General features: G+C 37.6%; 2 protein-coding genes across 5 annotated transcripts in view; one reads left to right on the top strand and one right to left on the bottom strand.

Annotated features, from left to right (window-relative positions):
* Window positions 1-1,279: 1,279 nt before the first annotated feature.
* LOC111650046 (5-hydroxytryptamine receptor 3C-like) lies at window positions 1,280-10,942 on the bottom strand. 3 transcript variants are annotated; one of them, XM_087172204.1, is made up of 10 exons: window positions 10,311-10,942; window positions 6,545-6,580; window positions 5,869-6,062; window positions 5,404-5,448; window positions 5,163-5,269; window positions 4,412-4,581; window positions 3,576-3,736; window positions 2,816-3,026; window positions 2,080-2,256; window positions 1,280-1,879 (listed from the first exon to the last, which is right to left on the bottom strand). In XM_087172204.1, exons 1-10 carry the CDS (start codon window positions 10,477-10,479, stop codon window positions 1,590-1,592), a joined length of 1,560 nt encoding a protein of 519 aa, XP_087028330.1. In that variant the 5' UTR covers window positions 10,480-10,942; the 3' UTR covers window positions 1,280-1,589. The 3 variants fall into 3 exon arrangements, with proteins under 3 accessions (XP_087028330.1, XP_023255587.2, XP_023255614.1); XM_023399819.2 differs by lacking the exon at window positions 10,311-10,942 and adding an exon at window positions 6,336-6,390 and having other exon boundaries at window positions 5,869-6,032; window positions 6,531-6,619; XM_023399846.2 differs by lacking the exons at window positions 1,280-1,879; window positions 2,080-2,256; window positions 2,816-3,026; ... (4 more) ...; window positions 5,869-6,062; window positions 6,545-6,580 and adding an exon at window positions 7,259-9,466 and having other exon boundaries at window positions 10,331-10,751.
* A 1,719-nt stretch (window positions 10,943-12,661) lies between these two features.
* dynlt2b (dynein light chain Tctex-type 2B) overlaps window positions 12,662-19,450 on the top strand; it is a 36,762-nt gene continuing 29,973 nt past the window's right edge. The window contains exons 1-5 of one of the 2 annotated variants that reach the window (XM_023399850.2): window positions 12,662-12,797; window positions 13,351-13,484; window positions 14,454-14,523; window positions 15,146-15,209; window positions 15,316-15,410. In XM_023399850.2, the coding sequence (XP_023255618.1) occupies window positions 12,751-12,797; window positions 13,351-13,484; window positions 14,454-14,523; window positions 15,146-15,209; window positions 15,316-15,363 (363 nt within the window). In that variant the 5' untranslated portion in view covers window positions 12,662-12,750 and the 3' untranslated portion in view covers window positions 15,364-15,410. Of the gene's footprint in view, window positions 12,798-13,350; window positions 13,485-14,453; window positions 14,524-15,145; window positions 15,210-15,315; window positions 16,175-19,450 lie in introns of those variants that run through there. The other variant, XM_023399849.2, reaches the window with a different exon arrangement.

Here is a 19,450-nt window from a genome sequence, read left to right on the forward strand (position 1 = left end):
TAACTGTGACATAGTTAAGTTTTGAACATCACTAAAAAGCAGGATCTCTAAATATATGACTGTATAATAGGAGCTATACTTACCATGCAAGAGCACAGAGATGAGGATGAATAGAAGCTTAGAGGGCTTGACTTTCAGTCGGCGGCGCTAAAAACATTAACATTGGGTTAAAAGTGGTTGTTAGTGTGAGTGGTGAGCCGGTTGTGAGAGCTGTTCTGTTAAGTTGTCTTCACAGATCTAAGTGGCAACTGTCATTGAAAAATATATAATAAATATATATTTATTGGTTGATGTAAGTGCACTTTAGACCTACATCTACATGTAGATATGAGTTATTGTAAAATGCAACATGCTTGAAAAGACCTGAATTCCACAAAGTCACAACAGTAGGAAACCATTACATAACATCCTGATGTAAATTTAAAACCAAAACGAGAAAGTGTGAGTGTTTAAGGTTTCCAATATTGAAGGTAATTCTGTGTGATTTTTGCTGGTGCAAATGCAAAAGTAAAAATTGTGATCTCTTTATTTGTCTTTCTGAAAACAAAATCCTGAAGTGTGATCCAACAAAATGACAGACAGAGATGCTCTTTATGTTCCATTAAATACAGTATGTTTACTCTTACTCTAACTATACCGACTATTAGTTCTAATTAAAATACACATTAATCTTTTTAAGTGTAGAGTTGGCTTATTATGTTATTGCAAGTGTGTACATATATTTAATGGAATTTGATAACCACGTATGTTTGGCCAGCACAGAGAGATATTTTAGACGGCAATGCACTTCAAGCTTTGGGGCGTAGAACCCTGACCTCTACTACATCCACAGAAAACCAATTGTAAGCGAGGCCATATTGCTAAACATCAGTGCGAGTGGAATGAAGCCAGGTTTCCAAAGCTTGTAATTGGATGTCCACATACTTTTGGGCATGTAGTAACTTTATTATTTCCTTATTTCCTATTGTTAAAAGTTTTGTTAAAATTATGATCACATTCTATATGATCAAAATAAAGCAGCTATTTATCATTTATTTGACTGCTAGATTTAGATTTAGCTTTGGTGGAGTCACTGATAGCAGGTAACTACATTTTCTAATTATGTTAGCTTATCTTAGTTTAGGTTATTTTTCTGTGCAGTGTTAGCACTGCTAATGTTAGGATTCAACACTCACCAACAATATAAATATTGAAATTAAAAAAAATAATTAAAAATAAAAAAATAAAAAATTGGAACATTATTATTATACTCAAAATAAATGTCCATCAAAAACTGAAAGAAATTTTTCCAAGTAATTTTATTTTGCACACAATGGTTTCCTCCATTTTGAAATTGCACAATAAAACACAAAAGGCTAAAACTACATCTTGTTATTGTAGTGGAGCTAATTTAATGTCCAATAGTAATGATATGACCATTTGTTATTATAACAGTAATACATTAACTGTAGAATATACAGTATGTATTGCATAAATGTAAGACAGTCATCTAAAACATTACAAGATTTTGACATATTGATCAAAAGTTGAGTGAAACATTTATGTGACAAGCCACATAAATGGAGTGCTTCAAAGCAGACAGCAGTTGTCTACTGACTGTATGAGGTCACCCAGATAATGATGATGGTAATGAAGCTGATTGATATGAAGAGGATGTAGAGGCCGAACAGCAGGCGGTCTATGATGAAACCCACCTGGATCCATTCCTCCGAGCCTTGGCTTCCACCATCCCGCTGCTCCACCTGGAGGCGCAGAGCCTGGAGGTCCTTGCACATGCTCCTCAGCTCCTGCAGGGCCTTGTCCTCCACCACTGGGCCCTTCTCCTCTGGAGGCTCCTCATCAGCTTTACTCTTTGCCACCACAACATTTTGCTCCATGTCTGTTTGGCATTTTTAAAATAACAGTCCAGACAATATCCATTATATCTACCTCTTAAATGTGGTTGCTTTTATTCTTTTTTCAATTGACATTTTAGTGCAAACAATCACATTGATCTCAGTTTCTTAAATCTTACATTTCTACATTTCTTATGCACTGTATTTAACCACTGTAAAACTGCCAATAATCTACAGTATATACCTGAACCTTGAGTCTTCTGAGACAGACAGACAAGACGGCCCAGAATTTGCAGAACAAGCACTTGAATCCAGCGGGGGACGGGGGAGAAGTCACCAGAGCCACACAGCAGGTGGGTGACGAGGATAGTCTCCAGTAGACTGGCCACCATCAGAGCCAGGCAGATAGAGAAGAACACGTCTGACACAGGTACACAAGAGAGAGAGTGTGTGTAAAGTGAGACCAGAACCACTGAAAGTTTTACCCTGTAAAAATGTGACTTATTATTTACATATTCAGCAGTTGCCTATGTTGGTCAAAAATGTAAACCTCTTTATACACCTTCTGGAAAAGCACATGTAAATTACACTTGACTCTAAACACATTCTGCCCACAATATCTGTTTATGGATAAGGGCATGGAAATCAAGCTGTAACACTTGCCTGACTAACTGCCCCAAATGTTTATGTGTAAGAGCAGCATAGTTTTTTTAAGAAAGAAAACCTGTAGCTCTTTAAATATGATGGAAAAAAGGTTGACTGATAAGACTTTGAACACTCTCTTCACCATTTTCAGGGTCAGAGACTTTGCTGCATTATTGTATAGAAATTCTACAGAACATTGGCTTTGCTATCAATTTAGTTCTCTCAATCAAACGTCAAGGGAAATGGTTCAAATTTAAAGGTGACAAACACTGCTGCTGTACCAGGTTTCAATAAAACAGTAATGAGAGCATTTACTTAATGTAAATAACACTGACTTATAAGGGGTATTGTGTTTCCAGTGATAGGCAGCAAGTCATTCATGATGAGCAGGAAGACGGTGTAGCCCAGGATGAGGGTCATCTTGAAGGAGGATCGGTCTACACTCTGGGGAGGCAGCAGGAAGCTGAACATGTCCACTGTGATGAGGAAGCAGCTGGGGATCAGCAAGTTCACTACATATAGGGTGGCACGACGTCTCACTCTGATCTGCAGAAGGAAGAATAAAAAAAAAACAAAAAAGACCAAACAAGCACTTTGTCAGGTACTTTTGCTGTTCACATTTGTAAACTTGACTTCTTTTTAACTTAATTCAGCTTTGCTGCTCATTTCTCTGACAGAATGCCACAAAGATGTTCAAGATGGCTACTGTTCTGGGTGTTTTTAAGTCCTCTTTATAACTTTATATTATTCAAAATGACATGAAATTTGATTGGCATGCAGGGAGTCTGTACTACAATAATAAAAGAATTGCAATTTTGCTTGAGATAAAGCCTACATTCATTCAATACAGTGTGATCCTTATTATTCTGGAGTAAAACTGAGCAGAACAAATGTGTGAGGTTTGAGTTCAAAGTCCTGCATGACATACTTCAGGTTTGAGTCTGGGTTTAACAGACCAGACTAAATATTGCATGTTGGAATTATGCCAATTAGGTCAAACATTTTGGATGGAATAATGAATAAAGAAATTGCATAACATAAGTTTGCTTGCTTGGAACCCAGATAAATACTGGACAGACAGTACAATCAACGTACATGAAATGCGAGCTCATCAATTTGACCAACATCAGTATTTATGCTGTATTTGTGGTAGGTGATATCCAGCAACTCCCATTCCCCCATTGTCGTCATAACATCCTTGGAGTGCTCTGTGATGTGATCTACAGGTTTGTTTAGGACAATCCTTATGTCTGTTGCTGAAGAGAGAAGAGTAGAGAAATATGTTATCCTGCAAATTCAAAGCTCATCACTGTAAGCAATTTTCCAATCAATTTTCAATAACCCTGAGAGGCCAGTTCATCAGGACCCCTTGGTCGCCATGCCCCGGATATGCAGGTTGGCCAGTCTGATTGGATTAGAAACTTAATGTGCTATGTTTCGGCTCTCCAGAGCTCTGTCCGGACGCCCTGTTTGCACATACCAACCATCTTGCTGAAGCTTTCTTGCTCCACTTCTGTTCATATCTCATCCTGCACCAACTGGAGCTTCTCCTTTACACAGGTTTTGTTGTAGCATGGTTTGGGAAACTGCCTGCCCCACCTCCACACTGCCCACCAAGATGTTAAGCCATGCCTCTGCTCTGTCTACAGCTTCCTGTGGCCACCACTTCCTCTCAGTCCTTACCAGGATACTGACTTTGACATCAGAGGAATTGCGATATATCATCACCTCCCTGGCTTGAATGACTTGTTCTGATAGGTTGCTAATTTGGAGTTTCAGCTTGGTGGAATGGCTGTACATGACGATGCTGCTGAAGGACCAGGGGAGCCCCAACTATCTCCTGAGATACTGGGGGATGGTGTTATCTAGTGCCTCCGCTGTTGAAAAAAATCTTTAAAGGAAGGAAATGAACATACAGTGAAGTGTCTTACCAAGGTGGAGGTATGAGTTGAAAGTCAAAGTGCAATTCTGTATGTCGAAGGGGAAGGTGTAGATATCGAGGTTACAGGAGCTGACAACTTTGGCCGGTAGAGCATCGCGCACTGTACCATTGCTATGCAGGTACACGTACGGGACAGTTGGGGCTGTGTTTTCATCCATACTTCAAGACAAGACCGAGAAGAGGAGTCATGAGTAAAAAAGTATGGCACCTTTAATAAAAGCAATAGTGTTAAAGAGTGGAAATTTCTCTGCTGTTTAGGAAACTGTTTGCATTTCAGAGTTTGGATTTATGGACAAAAGTTTGAATTTGAAACAAAGCTGAGTCTATAATCAGTCTATAATCATATCATTTACTTGTAACCTCATACTGGCTTCTTTTGCTTTGAGAGTTCTCTGTCTCATGTAGGACAGCAAAAACATATTCATAACTTTTGCTCTCTTGAAGGATAACGCTGTAAATATTCTGGATTTTCCTATTGTCCACAAATCCCATGAAAAGACCAAGAAAAAAATAATGCTGCAAATGCTCACAAGAGCATCTAAAATATATTATTCCACAGCTAAAAATAGTAAAATGCAGTTTGAGCAATATTTGCTAAATACTACAGTGCCCAGCTGTTTTGGGGAAACTACTGTCCCCTTTAAAACAAGTTAGTGAACAGTTTTTCAAGATTTACATCTTCAGTAGGAATGAATGGACTTGGACTTTATATATAAATGGTCTGGTATGACGCAACTCACAATTCATTGATAACGATGTCTGGCAACCAAAATTTCTTTCTGGGGAGAGTAATCTTGTCGGTGCCGCACTGGATTGGATCCCAACTGACAAACTCATTTTCCCACCGCTAAATAAACAAAACTTATGTCAGTGCACAGAGCAGGTACACTCTAAGTTAGTACTATTACACAGTATATCACACAGTTTTTCCTATAGCACACAACTGACTGAGAAATTAAGATGGATCATTGCAATACTTACATAATTTAGCCACAGGTAAGTGATCAAGAGTTGAGACTTTTCATCCTGAAAGATAAAGGGGAGTTGCTTTAAGACAGGAAAACACTGTCAGTCTTTCCTAAATTCCTAATGCGTTCTTTAGGGACCACACAGATCCTCAAAGAAGTCTCAGTGGAGCTCAGCATCTGGCTTAATTCAGGTTAGGGAATTTGGTTGAATACAAAAGCAGAATTATAGAGAGTATAGCTTTTCTAGAGAATCTTTATTGCTTATCAATATAAAATATATGATCTTAAACTATACACTTAAAAAGCTCAACACGCTATGCAAATTACTTGTTGGTGATTTTGCGGCTGTACTGTACACCTGAAGAGTTTTACTCAGAGAGAGTGCCATAAAATAATAAATGGTACAATTGATATACAACTCAGTATACTGTCTAATATACAATACTCATTGTGGTTATCTACTGAGAGCTAAACATACCACTCCTAGAATTCCATACAAGGTGAAGGCGGTGTGGACCCTGGTTATGGTTGCCATGTTCATGACGGGTCGTATGGCGCTCAGGTTAAAGAATGGTGTCAGAGCCTCCAGCAGGGCAGGTTGGTTTGGCTGAGAGCAGTTCACCATGATGGCGCTGCACGGAGCTGATGGATTCAAAGATAACAAGTCTAGTTGTGTTAACAAACTTCAGCTGATGTGATTTTCAGTAAAACAAATCCAACAAAAGTGGATTTTTACAATCTGGGTGTGGTTTTAGCTTTCCAAGCTACTGCACAATATTCAGGAATTTAAATCCCTCTGTAGCTTACAATATTGCAGAGATATATGATACATACTGTTTACATTCTTCTGCACCATTTCTTTTTGTGGCTAATGCTACCCTGTTGGTGATATTTCTTTTGGGCAAAGCAGGACTCTATTTAAATTGTGCTGACCAAAAAGCTTACCTGGCAGTGAAACAATTAGCATAAGCAGAGTGGGCATGTATAATGGAAGAAGCCACTAGAATGAAGACAGATTAAAAACTGTTATAGATTCTATGGGAAAAGATAAAAGGAGATTTATTATAGCTGATGCTGTAGTCAACCTCAGAAATAACACTTTATTACATACAGAATATGCAATAGGAAATTATACTTTACCTTCAGTGTAGTATCCTTGGATGCCATGATGTCCACAGTTAAATCTTTGTCTTTCTTCAGGATTACTGGGGAACACAGAATAATCATCATATTGCTTTACGGGAACATTTGGTTTAAGTTGTATGAACAGAAGAGTCTAAAAAAGCTGAGTTGATCTATAAATAACCACTACCAGACAGAAAATGCATACCTGATACTTACCTGGGAGACCAACTCTTGCAAGACTAAATTCATCCTTAGCGGCCAAGATATACATCGTGCCACTGGCAAATGATGTGGGAAATGGAAAACTTTGCAAGGTACTTTTCATGTAGGTGGTTTCATACAAAACAAAGCAAAACCGCAGTTAATGTTTGGTACATCAGAGCGTGACTTGCAGATGGTGAAGACTGACCACAGCGGCATCATTGTCACACCTGTTGGCTGAATGCAAATAAACGTGTGTTTGTTCTGTGAGAAACAGGTGTCCTCTGGTATCAGCGCCTACCTCCTGCCAGCCAACTGTTTTTCATGTTGTGTTATTGTTGTCCATCAAAATTAAACAGCTTGCACAACTCTGATCCAACTCATGATGCTTTAATCGCCAAACCTCTAGCAAAATTTCATTATGTTTCAGCAGAGTGTATAGTGCTGACTACAAATGTACATAAATAGTCCATTTAAGCAAGGGCGTAGGTTTGGGTTCAGCATTGGTAGGGACACAACAATCCCTCCAAAACAAAGAGGACTTTTTAATCCTCTCAACAGAATGGTTTATTAACATGTGATCTGCATTTACCTGTATTTATTTACATTTGAATCAAAATCTACACACGGTAACAGATCAAGGATTAAAAGAAATTTCCTTAAAAAAACTGTGAACGGAAAAGAGAGAAAAAACAAACAACAGTTTTGCATCAACATTTTTATATTCATTTGGCCTGCCAATGTTGCAGTTCCCCCCTTCCCCTCTTGATTTCACATTTAAAACCACAGTAAAATGCTGCTCATCCAGTGATGCATCAGTATCAACTTTATATTAATTATCTAATAATGAAAGGCTGGTGAGGTCAGGTAGCTAGCAGGTTTTCATTTTAAATCAGTGGCTGTGTGTTCACCTATTATTATTATATTATAATATTATTATTATTATCACTTATTATTATGCCCTGGATGGTGAAAAAGCTATAATGTCTCTTTTTGGTGGCATTATCTACAAAGTAGAAAACAAGTTGGCATGGACAAAATGTTGGCAATAGCTAATCTAAATTACAATATTTTTGCCCATGCTCAAGATCTGGACTGACAATGATAACTTAACGTTGTCAGCACATTAATGTGCTCTCGCCTCCTCTGTGTTTGCAGTAAGTGAAATATTTGTACATGACATGAGCCTCCAGATAGTCCCTGACCTTTCAGCCAATCAAATGCTTCCATGCCTAAATCGTTTGTGGAGAAGTAACCTCTGGGAAGACACATATGACGTCACTGCAAACAGTGAGTTCTCTCAAATATTGGTAGGAACAATTATGTCCTCCCAAAATATTGGTATAGGACACATCCCAACCGTACATATACAAACCTACGCGCTTGTATTTAAGCCTGCCACATCGAAATTGTAACTTTTAATAAGAACACTGCTGAATTTGTTGAAACTGTGAGGCTATTAAGTGCTCATGGCAGCAGCGATGTTTGCGTGAAATAGAGGGAGCAGTTAGAGATAATGTGTGTGGGTTATTTTCTTTGTGTCTTCCACCTTGCTGTTTTTGCTGGCTGTGTCAGCTGTGCAGGTCTTGTATTTATATGTGTGTTTGTGCCTTCCAGCACAAAGGAAGTAATGTGGCAAGTATCATGTTTTTGGATCCTCAGTCCCATTTTCCTCTTTGCAATTGATTAATGAAATACAACTAATAAAAGCTGAATAGTGAGTATTCAAGTATTCGGTGGAAAATGAGAATAATGTTCTTTACAGATCAATTTAGTTTTTAAAGTGGCGGTCTTGAAGACTTTCATTTAAAAAAGTGACTTTTAAGTCACTATCTATTGTCAATTGAGGTGATTGAGACTATGAACCACTCATGAAATTATATAGATGCCCTTGCATGTTACAGTTTTATGAACTATATATCTGGTAGGACTCGAACGTGAGTCACTAACACAAAGTTAATGACGTGTGTTCCGTCGCCCAGGAATTCTGACAGAACTCCTAGTGGACATGTCATACATATTTTATTCTGTCTTTTGCAGTCTAGAATGCACATGCATCCACTGGAGCATTGTGGGCTGGTAAACACACAAGTGTTATGTAGGCTATGTCTTTGATGTGTCTGTGACTCGCATCTTAAATGTTTTTAATGCTGTCACAGTATGTTTCTTTTTATGCTCAGATTGCAAATAAATTTTTCCTTGGAGATATGTTTATTCAGCTGACAGCACATACATCACCATTACATTTTGATTATTATTATAAAGAAATTATGAAGAAAAAAGAAGCTATGTGGTTAGAGAAAGCAATACAGTGAAGCGGGTCATCAGCTGGGAAAACTGTTGCTTTTGTCAATAAGAGTCGAAGTATGAGCATAAAACACAAAAAAAACAAACAAACTGAAGAATCAGAAAGCTCAGCTCAATCTCTTGTACACACGCCATTAATACATCCCTCACAATGTTCAGGCTCATGAGGACTCTTGACATCCATCTTGTGATGATTATGGTGGCCTTGATCCAGCTTTTCATAGTAGCACTTGATTCTAATCTTCTTCACCAGATTCCTCATGAGGATGATGATGTTCTCTGGAGGGATACTGGGATCTACCATTGGGGCTGCAATGCAATTCTTGCAGTTCTGACGGAAGCGCCTCACTTTGACAATGCCCTTCCCGTCCATCAGGCGCATGTGGAATACCACCATCACTCGGTTGGAAGGCCAGCCTCTTGGACACTCAGTGCACTCAAACCTTCAAATGACAGTTGGCACATATTTCTAAATTATAGCAAACATGGAGATTAAACATACAATATACGTCAATCAACAGGCCTAGCCTCTTTGTCTTACTCAATCACTACTTAAACACATACTATATTCTTTACAATTCCTTACCTATTTCTAATTCAAACCTTAACAGTGTAGGACTATGCTATGGATTTACCACCCTCCATAACAACAAAACTATTTGCAAGATTTTAACTATGCTATTACATGTGTGTGTACTGGTTTTATTGGTTCACAATCTGTGATCAGTCACTATTATTGCAAGAAAACATCCTGACAACATCCTGTTGTTTATGTTTACCAGCTAACTTTGAATTGAACCACAAGTTTCTCACAAACACACACACACACACACACACACACACACACACACACACACACACACAAACACACACACACACACACACACACACACACACCTTAATACTTTAATACATTTTATGGACATAGTGCTTATTTATATCTTAAAGTCTTTAAGTCCCTTTTCTTATTAACTTTCTATATTTCTGTCATTTCTGTGTGACAGTGTCACACACACACACACACACATATATATATATATATATATATGTATGTATATATCTTAAGTATTCCAACACTTATAGCCAGTTCTATAATGCTTACACTGAGCATAATATTTATCATCAACTGAAAACATCTGTATTGTAGATGTGTTGTGTATCGTGTTTGTAAACTTTGATCAGTATTTAAATAAAAGGTCTACGTTTGTAGACAGGGGTCCATCAATTTTTTTATGTTAACCTACAATATATCAGACTGTCTGTATAAAAATAATTTGCAATGATCACCAGTAGTCCAGCACACTGACCTTGCACTTGTGTTCCTGATGTATTGCTGCCATCCATACTGGGGTTGCTCGGGTACAATTGAGGAATCAAACTCCAGATCCCAGGAGTCTCCATGCAAGAGATTTTCTGCTTCATTCTGGAAGATGAGTGTCCACTCTGATAGTGCCATCCTGGTAGTGCCAATGGTGCTGGTGTGTGAGTGTGTGTCTGTGTGTCTGTGTGTCTAACAGCTGATCTGTACAGTAAATAAACAGGTTGTGGCATGACACAACAGCCTCTCAACTGAAACTTAGAGGAAAACGAAACTTAAAATTGGTTTCCTTAAGTTTCAGATCTAATTTCACTATTAAGGAAATGACCAAGATGGGGGAAAGGCTTGTGTTGCTCAGTCAGATGTTGAAAAATACAATTAGTCACTGAATAGTCTACTTGTGAGAAAGATAAGTATACACAGAAAAGTAGTATGTGCTAGGCAGTCTGAAGAAAATGTAACTACTCTTTGTTTATGTGGGTCATTGTGGTCTTGTATGCCTGGAGGTCAGAGTCTATTTTTTAGATTCATCACAACATCACAAGATCACGCTCTCAATTGTTTTTACGTGTGTGTATTTACTGACTAGTCAGGAGGAGGCAGGCTGCAAGAGAAATGGAAACTTATAGTTTTCCATAGTTGTGTTTGTGAAATACTGCCACCTGCTGAAGGTTTTCTGCCTCACATCCAACAGTGCACCTATATACAGTTGTATGTAAAAATGTCAATAGTATGGGTCCCCCCATACCCATACTATTGACATGGTGCTTAAAATTAAACATTAAACTCGTAAACCTGAATTTCTTCCAGGAGAACAATGCATGTAGACACCTGTTGTTAGCAGCTCATTGTAACAAACCAATAAAAAAACATCATTTGCAGGTTTAATGTCTGAAGGGCGAGTAATTCGATTAATGTAATTTGAAATTTGTACCTCATGAAGGACCTGTACATAATGATGATTAGTACTGAATGTCATGAACTACAGCATTCAGCCATTAGCTTCAATATTATCAGACATGTAAAGCCTTTTTGTTTACCCCTTTGGCTGTTTGACACAAGCATGATTGATTTGAAATTCACACAAGCAACTTTAATTTTTCTAATAGAGCTTCATGTAGATTTGTAAGAGAATCGGTGGATTTGTGTTGTTTAATTGGCTAGTATTTTCTAGCATTGCATTTAGCTTATGCAGATGTTGGATGGTGCAGCCAGGGGAACCCTTGTTATTATGCAGATATTTGACCTATACTGTATGTGATACATACTAAAGAATATATCTGGATTGAAATAAAAAGAAACACCAATTTTAATATGTACGGTGTAATGTGGAAAAATCTATAAACATTTTTTTTCAATTAGTATGTGGGAGATTTGAAATTTGAGAAATGGGAGATATGGATGGTGTAAAGTTCCCAGTATCCCTATTGCTGTAAAAGTCAGACACTGATCTTTAGATCCAAACAGTAATCTTAATTTGCTCCTGAAATCATTGCACTTTGTGCTCCTTTCGTCAGGCAAGTGAATCCAAATGAGACATGTTCAGATTTGACTGCAGCTGAAGAGGCCTTGAAAGCAGAAGAGTTCAGAACTCATGATGAAAACCTCAGTTAATTGGAAGCACCATGTTACCTCTTTGAATACCACCCTGCTCATACTGATTCATGTAGGAGTAAAAGGAGGGGGTTGAAATGAAAGAGATGGGGAGGTTATAGTAACATTTTAGAAGACTATTATATCAAGTAAGGCTTTCCTTGTCATTGACAGAAAATTGTGACTAAAGATAAAAAGAAGGCATATTGATTCCTCTTAAACATTACTGATAAAAGACAGAAATACATATAGTAGAAGACAGAAGCAGTTTGGTTTAGGGCAGAGGTTTAGGCAACATCTTTGAGTTGAAGAGTTGATATTTGCAAAACATATAGCAGAAACTGAGGTGCCCTTGGATCTTAACCCCAAACTGCTACAGTGGAGCCGCTAAGAGGCCAACAGATCAGACAGATCAGTGACTGCACAAGACAGCTTCCAGTCAGATGTGAATTTATGTGTATTTTAACTCTGTGGGATCATTAATATCTGTATGCCTCTACTTCCTGGGTTTTCCTGGGCGTTTTCACCTGCTTTCAAAAGAATATCAGTCAGAAGGAGGAATAAAAAAAATATTTAAAAAAAATGAAAAAAAGAAAGATGAATCAAGTCTATTCAATTAAAAAAAAAAAAGATTTTAACAGAACTAAATTTATAGGAAACACCCCACGATGTACTGATTTCTATTACCGGAAGTATTCACCATACTCTTATTTTGAAACAGGAAACAAGGACAAGAAGTCTCTATGGTAACGGTTATAACTCCACAAAGATTAGCTCGTTAGCAACGTCCTGTTGAAGCCATACTATTAACTCGCCATGGAGGGGTCAGATACATACCTCATACGACCTAATCATCAACACAAGTGAGTTGGTCAAAGTGGTTCGATATCATTTCTAGCGGGTAACGTTAGCTTTCAGCTAACGAGTTCATTGCTGACGACAGATTGCTCGCTAGCCACTATATCAGTGTTTTCCAGTGTTACTTGCTATCTTGCTAGTACTTGCGATAGTTAACGGACGGTTTGTTACATAGCTAATAACATTAGCTGTGTACATATGTGGGAAAAGTGTTAAAGTCCCTCCAGTCTCCAGCCCAATGTTGGTAAATGATGTGTGGCCGTGTTAATGCATTTATCTGCCTCATTGTTGACCTGGGTTAAGAAGTTTACTGAACTTCCTCAGGTGTCTTCTGCAGGAACCTCAGGAATGCATACAATGAAATTATACCAAAACACTCAAATTCAACACTTCAAAGAATTGCATTTAAAGCACACAACGGAAATGAATAGATATATACTACAATATAATATATTACTCATGATGTGGGGCATTGATACAAGTGTAAAACCATCATTTATTAAGAGATTTCTACATGTACTGTGGGAGCCTGATGATGCTCACTGTTAAATCTTCTAGGTTTAAACCAGCCATTGTAAAGGAGTGCATTCGTGAAATAGTGAGGGAGCGACTGTCTGGACTGAAGTACGACACAGAGGAAGTCTCGGGGCTGTCCCGTTCACTGGCAGAGTGCATTAAGGACAAAGTGAAGAGTGAGTGATGCTTTTCCTCTCTCTTGTGATCCAGACACCTATTTGAATAAGAGTAGGAAAACTGAAGAAGTGTTGCTCAGTTGTGTCATTTCACAGGTTGATTTGACATTCATTACACCAGTGAAATGGCAATGGAAGTACAGAGTCTGATATTGGCTAAATTCATTGTAAGGTAATGCACAAACAAAATTAGAATAGTGAAAAAGTGATATTATTTTCGTTTGAACATGTCCTTTTCAGTTATTGATGCTCTCTGTTGTTAAGGGTGACAGATTAAATATATTGTTCCATTTGGTGTGGCTGGCAGTACAGGAATCCCTTAGAGATGGAAACAAGTACAATGTTAAGTGGATAAAAATGAAATTTTTAGAATGAGGCTGAATATAACGATATTTGTCTCTACAAATATAGTTAACAGATAAAATATCTCCCATTTTAAAAAAAAAAAAAAAAAAAAAACTGCTTCTAGTAAAATGTTTTTTTTGCGACTCAAGTCACCATTGTCTCAGCCCTGTCTATTTTTGCAATTCTCCCCTGTCCCCTGCCACTCTCCATTCATCCACCAGATATCCTCGGAGTTTCCTCTTTGTCTTGGTCACCTGACTCCCACACCCACCTGCTCACCTGCTCCCCATTTCCTCAGGAGCTCATAGTTTTCATGTCAGCTGTCTTTCCCTTGTCATTTGCCAGATCATTGCATCATGCATGTTCTGCATGTTGTTAGTGTTCTTGCCATCCTGTTACCTGTTTTGTTCTATCTATGCCCACCAGCTTGCCTGCTGGCCTGCCTGTAAACCTTTCTTATCACCATCTCCTGTAATAAAGTTACTGAATTTTTTTGGCCTGGCTGGTATGCGTCAGCACCTAAAACCTCCCTCCTGTTGCCTCATACAAACCACGATTACTTAATTGAATGCTACACAGCAAATTTATATACAACTATTATAGCTAATTTCTCTTCTTCAACAGATGCAGGATTTGACCGATATAAGCTGGTCGTGCAGGTGGTCATTGGAGAACAACGGGGGCAGGGAGTCAAGTGAGTGATTATTTTGTACTGGTAAACACAAACTAGCTGTTACAGTTTGTAAAACAGTATAGTTTAGTGGTATACTATGTTGTCTGGGGAGAACAAGTGATACATTTCTTGTCTGTTGACGACAGGTTGAGAGGAACCCAGAGATTTTTGGCTTCATAGTATTTCTACAGCAAAGAACTTGTCAACAGAGTGGCACAGGCACTTTCACTTCAGTGTCCTTACAGTATACAGTATTTAGAACATTTTAGAAAATTTTCACTGGCAATGAGCTGAAGGCATTATCTAACTAATATTTCCTGATAATGTTGCCTTCTTTCTTGCTGTGATTAAAGTTTTAATATAGCATTATTCAAGCAATTTTTCATTCGCAGTAGCTAGCATCTGATAGCCCAGCATCAGATAATAATTTGCAGTAGTGTAGTCAAATTAGCTCAGCTCTGCTCTTCACTTTTACATAATCAATGTTTATAAATAACCAGTGAAATTAAAAATGTTGTGTTATGAAGATGGTTTCAAGTAAACTTATTGACTCTGCACCACATGGGTATTGACTCAACACATTTTTGGCTTGTAGTTTGTCATGTTTTATTATCTGTAAGCTTTCTTTATTTTTGTGTTTTAGGATGTCTTCCAGGTGTTTGTGGGATGCTGACACAGACAATTATGCAGAAGATGTCTTCATGAACGTAGGTGGCTTTGTTCTGATCAGTCTGTTGGGAAGGGGAGTAGAATGGGGGGGCAGACCTCTCAAAGACAGTTTTTTCTTCAATTCTCTTTGTTTCACCTCTTCAGGACAGCTTGTTCTGTGCAGTGGCAGTTTTTGGAAGCTATTACTACTGATGACCAGAGGGTGGATGACGGAATTCTTTCAGATGAAAAGATGAGAGGTGAACATCCACATGACACTGCTCACTGTCAGCATTTCGGGTCCACGGTGCGTTGATCTGAAGTAACTGTGTATGTAACTGCTGCATCTTGAGATCCACACAGATGACATCTAGTGTACAAGTGATGGATATTTGTGCTGAGAGTTACTATAACGAAGGATTTCACCAGAAATACATATATTTTATATATATTATTATAAAGGACAGATCCAGTGCTTGGAGCACTTTCAGCTGCAAAAACACAGTAAATGCAACACAATGTTATTTAGTACATTGTGTATTTGTACTGCACTCTGACTTGACTTGCACAGCAGCTACAGTAGAGGTCGGTCAGTATTTGTCTTGTTTGTCAGCATCATAATGGGGATAACTACTGCAGGCCAGCTGTTGTAATTTTACTGTATTTGAACAGGAAAGACTTCTAAAATTTGAACTAGTTTCTTTTTAGTGCATCAACACCTTTATGATCATTATCAAAATTCTGCTCACCTCTTTACACACTGCTGCCTTTCTATTTTTCTATGACTGAAGTCCTTGTAAATATTGATCAGCGGTTAGTTCGTGTTTGACATTGATTTTGTTATCTCTTATTGTGGTCATCGTGTTCAATGGTAAAAACAAATCTAATACAGAAGTGATGTTTGATGTCTTATATCTCATACTTGGAAAAAAATATTACCTTACTAATTTTCTTATCCTTGTTCTTAAATGCACTGTATATAGTACTGTAATATTATTGTATTAATAAATTATAATCACAATGAGCATTTGTAGATTTACCATAACATATCAAACCATCACTGAAACAACTTTGAACTCTTATGCTGCATTATACAGTTAATTGTTGGATTTCTCCAGGAAATGAACAGGATTACATTTTGGATTAAACAGATAGTGGCACTGCTCTCCCAGTACAAGAAGGCCAAGTAATAACATTATTTTTATGACATAATGAAAAGAGGTCGATGGTAACCCTGGTAATATGTTAATTTTGAAAAACATTGGCACTAACAGTAAAAGCAAGTCAACCATTGACTTGTTTATTTAAACTAAAACATGACAACAATTTGATAAAATAGCAAATAACATATATTTGAAAAGTGAAAGATGAAAACACAAAGCTCCCTACTTACATATTTTCTAGCCAGACAGAGTTTCTTGGTTTGAGCTTCATTTATGATTTTTGGCTGTATTTGTGTGGTAACTTGGAAAGAATGAGATGCCACCTGACATCCTGAGACTGGATCTAGATTTTTGTCTTTTACATGGCTACTATATTTCACTAGTCACAGTGTACTGGAGGACTTGTGCTACACAACTATCTCATACATGCAAGAAAAATATATTTTTCCTCTGAAATGCTTAACAATTAATTGAAATATGGCTAAGTGCAATATCCAAACCACAGGAGCTTCAGTTTTTTTTCATAAAGGTAAGTATGTCACAACATACCATAAATTAAGCATTGTGGTGCTACAGAGATTGCTTGGCCTACAAATCATATTCTCCAGAGCTAAAGGAACATGCTTGTTTGTTGTTAGTTTTTTCAGTGAAAATGAAATGTAAAAATGACAATTCCAACTGAAATTATGACTCATACCACAATCGCAATATCTGCCAAAATAATTGCAATATGATTTATTTCTTTAATTTTTCAGTAGTTTGAGAAATTAGCCGCATTTTCCTTAAAAGTTAATTGCATTACCTTTTATAATTCTAATACAATAGTAATATTATATACGATACTCTGTTTTTTTTCCTCATGTATAGGACTTGTTAAGAATTTAAGCTTTAGACATATATTCACAATCACAGATGAGTCCCCCAGAGCAAAAATGGTGTGAACAGCTTTTTTAGTAACAGTTTGAGAGTTGTGTTTCTTTTATCCATAGTCTTATTGAAAGCTGTCCAAATATACTAAAGCTGAGACCATAGACCCATATCTACAAGTCTTTGGACTTTTCATAAGCTTTCAAGTCCATGTTTTGGTTCAAAAGCATTGTACTCTCAGAGGGTGAGAAGGACCAAGGTCAACAATTGCCCTCATCCTGGAGTAGTCTTGGTTGGGTTAGACCCTGATCAAACAGGATGTGGTTTTTACAGGTAGAGGCGTCTAATTTTTTTTTGTTGTGCCCTGGGTGCCTCATGTTTTAGACGCTCTGAGCGCCTTGCATTTTTACAGGAGCACTCTGAACACGTCAGGTTGCCAAAAAGTTCAACTCAGAGCAGAAAAAACATTTGTGGCTTTTCCCATTGTCCAATAAATTTTTGAAGCGGTCCCTCACTTGGAAACAACAATCATGGAGAAGAAACTAGAAGTGGCCTTTTCCTGGATACCTCTCTCTCTCTCTTTCAGAGGGTGACAATGATCTTCTTGATTGTGTTGGCTGGCTCAATTGTCAGTTGCATTGTGGCCATAAAAGAGTTCAGCTCATTCTGAATGAGTGTGTCTTGATGGACGAAGTAACTTCCTCCTAAGACTGCCAAAAATCTATCTTATGAGCTTGTTTTTGTTCCTCAGCCGGAAGCTCAACTGGCTCTACTGTCACTGAGCCCTTCTGCCTTCTCCAATCTGTCTCTTATCTCTTTGTGTTTTCCTCAGGTTTGAGTCAGAGATGGATTTGAAAACTATGTTAGTCACTGATAGGCGATTAGCTAATGCAAGCAAAACTTCTGCCTCCTCTAACACAATTCTCTGTTCCCTCATGGTCATGCCCTTGGTCAGGACTCGCCCACAGTCAAGTCTGTCATTGGTAGCGTGAGTGCAGGTGATACTTGAGCAAGTAAGTAGGTGTAATTAAGGGGAAAGATTGCAGGCCACACACATAAAACAAAAAAAGTCTATTAATCTAAGTATCAAAACAGAACCACTAACCACCAGACACAAGGTAATTCAGTCAAAACCCGACAAACTGGGAAAATATATATATCCTGTGTTCATCTGACGGGAGACATTCCTTTAAAAAAAATACTGAAACTATAATATCTAGCCAAGCCATCCTGAAATAAGATGCTTGGTTTAAAAACACCGACAATAGCAGTTAGACACAATACAAACATTTAAAAGCATTTCATACTATTTGTACAGACTGAAATGAAAAATGTCTTTTAGCTACTTCCTCTTGGGGATTAAAATTAATTCAATGACGTTTTGGTCCACAGAGGATTTCATCAGAGTCAGAGCCATTATATTCTTGATCTTGTTTTACATGAACGGCCAGTCTTTTAACTATTTCTTGAGGAGAAACTAGTGTAAAGCCAAAAGAAGAATTTTATTTCCCAATAAATAATAATAATTTGTACTGTATGTTGGTTCAAAAATATATTTGACATTTCTAGCAGCTTGTTAGTATAGTTAAGGGTCAACTTTGCTTTTGTGTTTTGATAGTGGTAATTTTGAGAATCTTTGTTCCATTTAGAAGATATTATGATGTTATCATTATGACTTATTTTGTGGCATTTTTGCCTCATTAAAAAGTGTCTCAGTCTATTGCATTCTGTTGCAGCAGTTTCCTGCTGTTGCTCATTTCACTTTTGATTTATGACTCCTCAAAGACTGTATTTGCAGCTATCACCGGTTATCTGACAGCTCTGGAAACTCTCCTTCTCTATAATTTGTCAGTGAAACTGAGACACCGTCCCTCAGTCAGACAGGAGGTCATTTTAAGATATTCTTTCTTTGGTAAATACTCTCCTGTTAATTTCAGCAAACCAGCCTCCAGGGGAATAATAGATCCTTTTCAGACTATATATATATATATATATATATAAAGTCTAATGAGACAGAAGTGAGCAGTTGAAATGATCAAGCTTAGCTGAGTCAATTAGTCAAATGACTCATACTCTGATTACATATAAATGCCAAAGTCTGTTTTCCCATTCTTTGCTCGATTGGATGAATAAGAGTGACAGAAAAGGCAGAGAGCTATTGCTGGGTTGTACCTGTTTCATTTAATTTTCATCTCAATAATTTATTGTAGCACATCTTTACATCTTATTAACATCATTGAAGTTTCTGCTGTTGTGACACATCTCATTCA

Source organism: Seriola lalandi, unplaced genomic scaffold (genome assembly GCF_002814215.2).
Source record: "Seriola lalandi dorsalis isolate HSWRI2012SDOR001 ecotype SW California unplaced genomic scaffold, Sedor1 jcf7180002052122, whole genome shotgun sequence".
Taxonomy (NCBI): domain Eukaryota; kingdom Metazoa; phylum Chordata; class Actinopteri; order Carangiformes; family Carangidae; genus Seriola; species Seriola lalandi.

Excerpts from the sequence above, each read along its gene's own strand:
- LOC111650046 (XM_087172204.1), bottom strand. The coding sequence starts at position 10,479 with ATGGCACTATCAGAGTGGACACTCATCTTCCAGAATGAAGCAGAAAAT. Across the intron at positions 5,449-5,868 it reads TGTATGGAATTCTAGGAGTG|GATGAAAAGTCTCAACTCTT; the intron begins GTATGTTTAGCT and ends TTTATCTTTCAG. Across the intron at positions 2,257-2,815 it reads AAACACAATACCCCTTATAA|ACGTGTTCTTCTCTATCTGC; the intron begins GTCAGTGTTATT and ends TACCTGTGTCAG.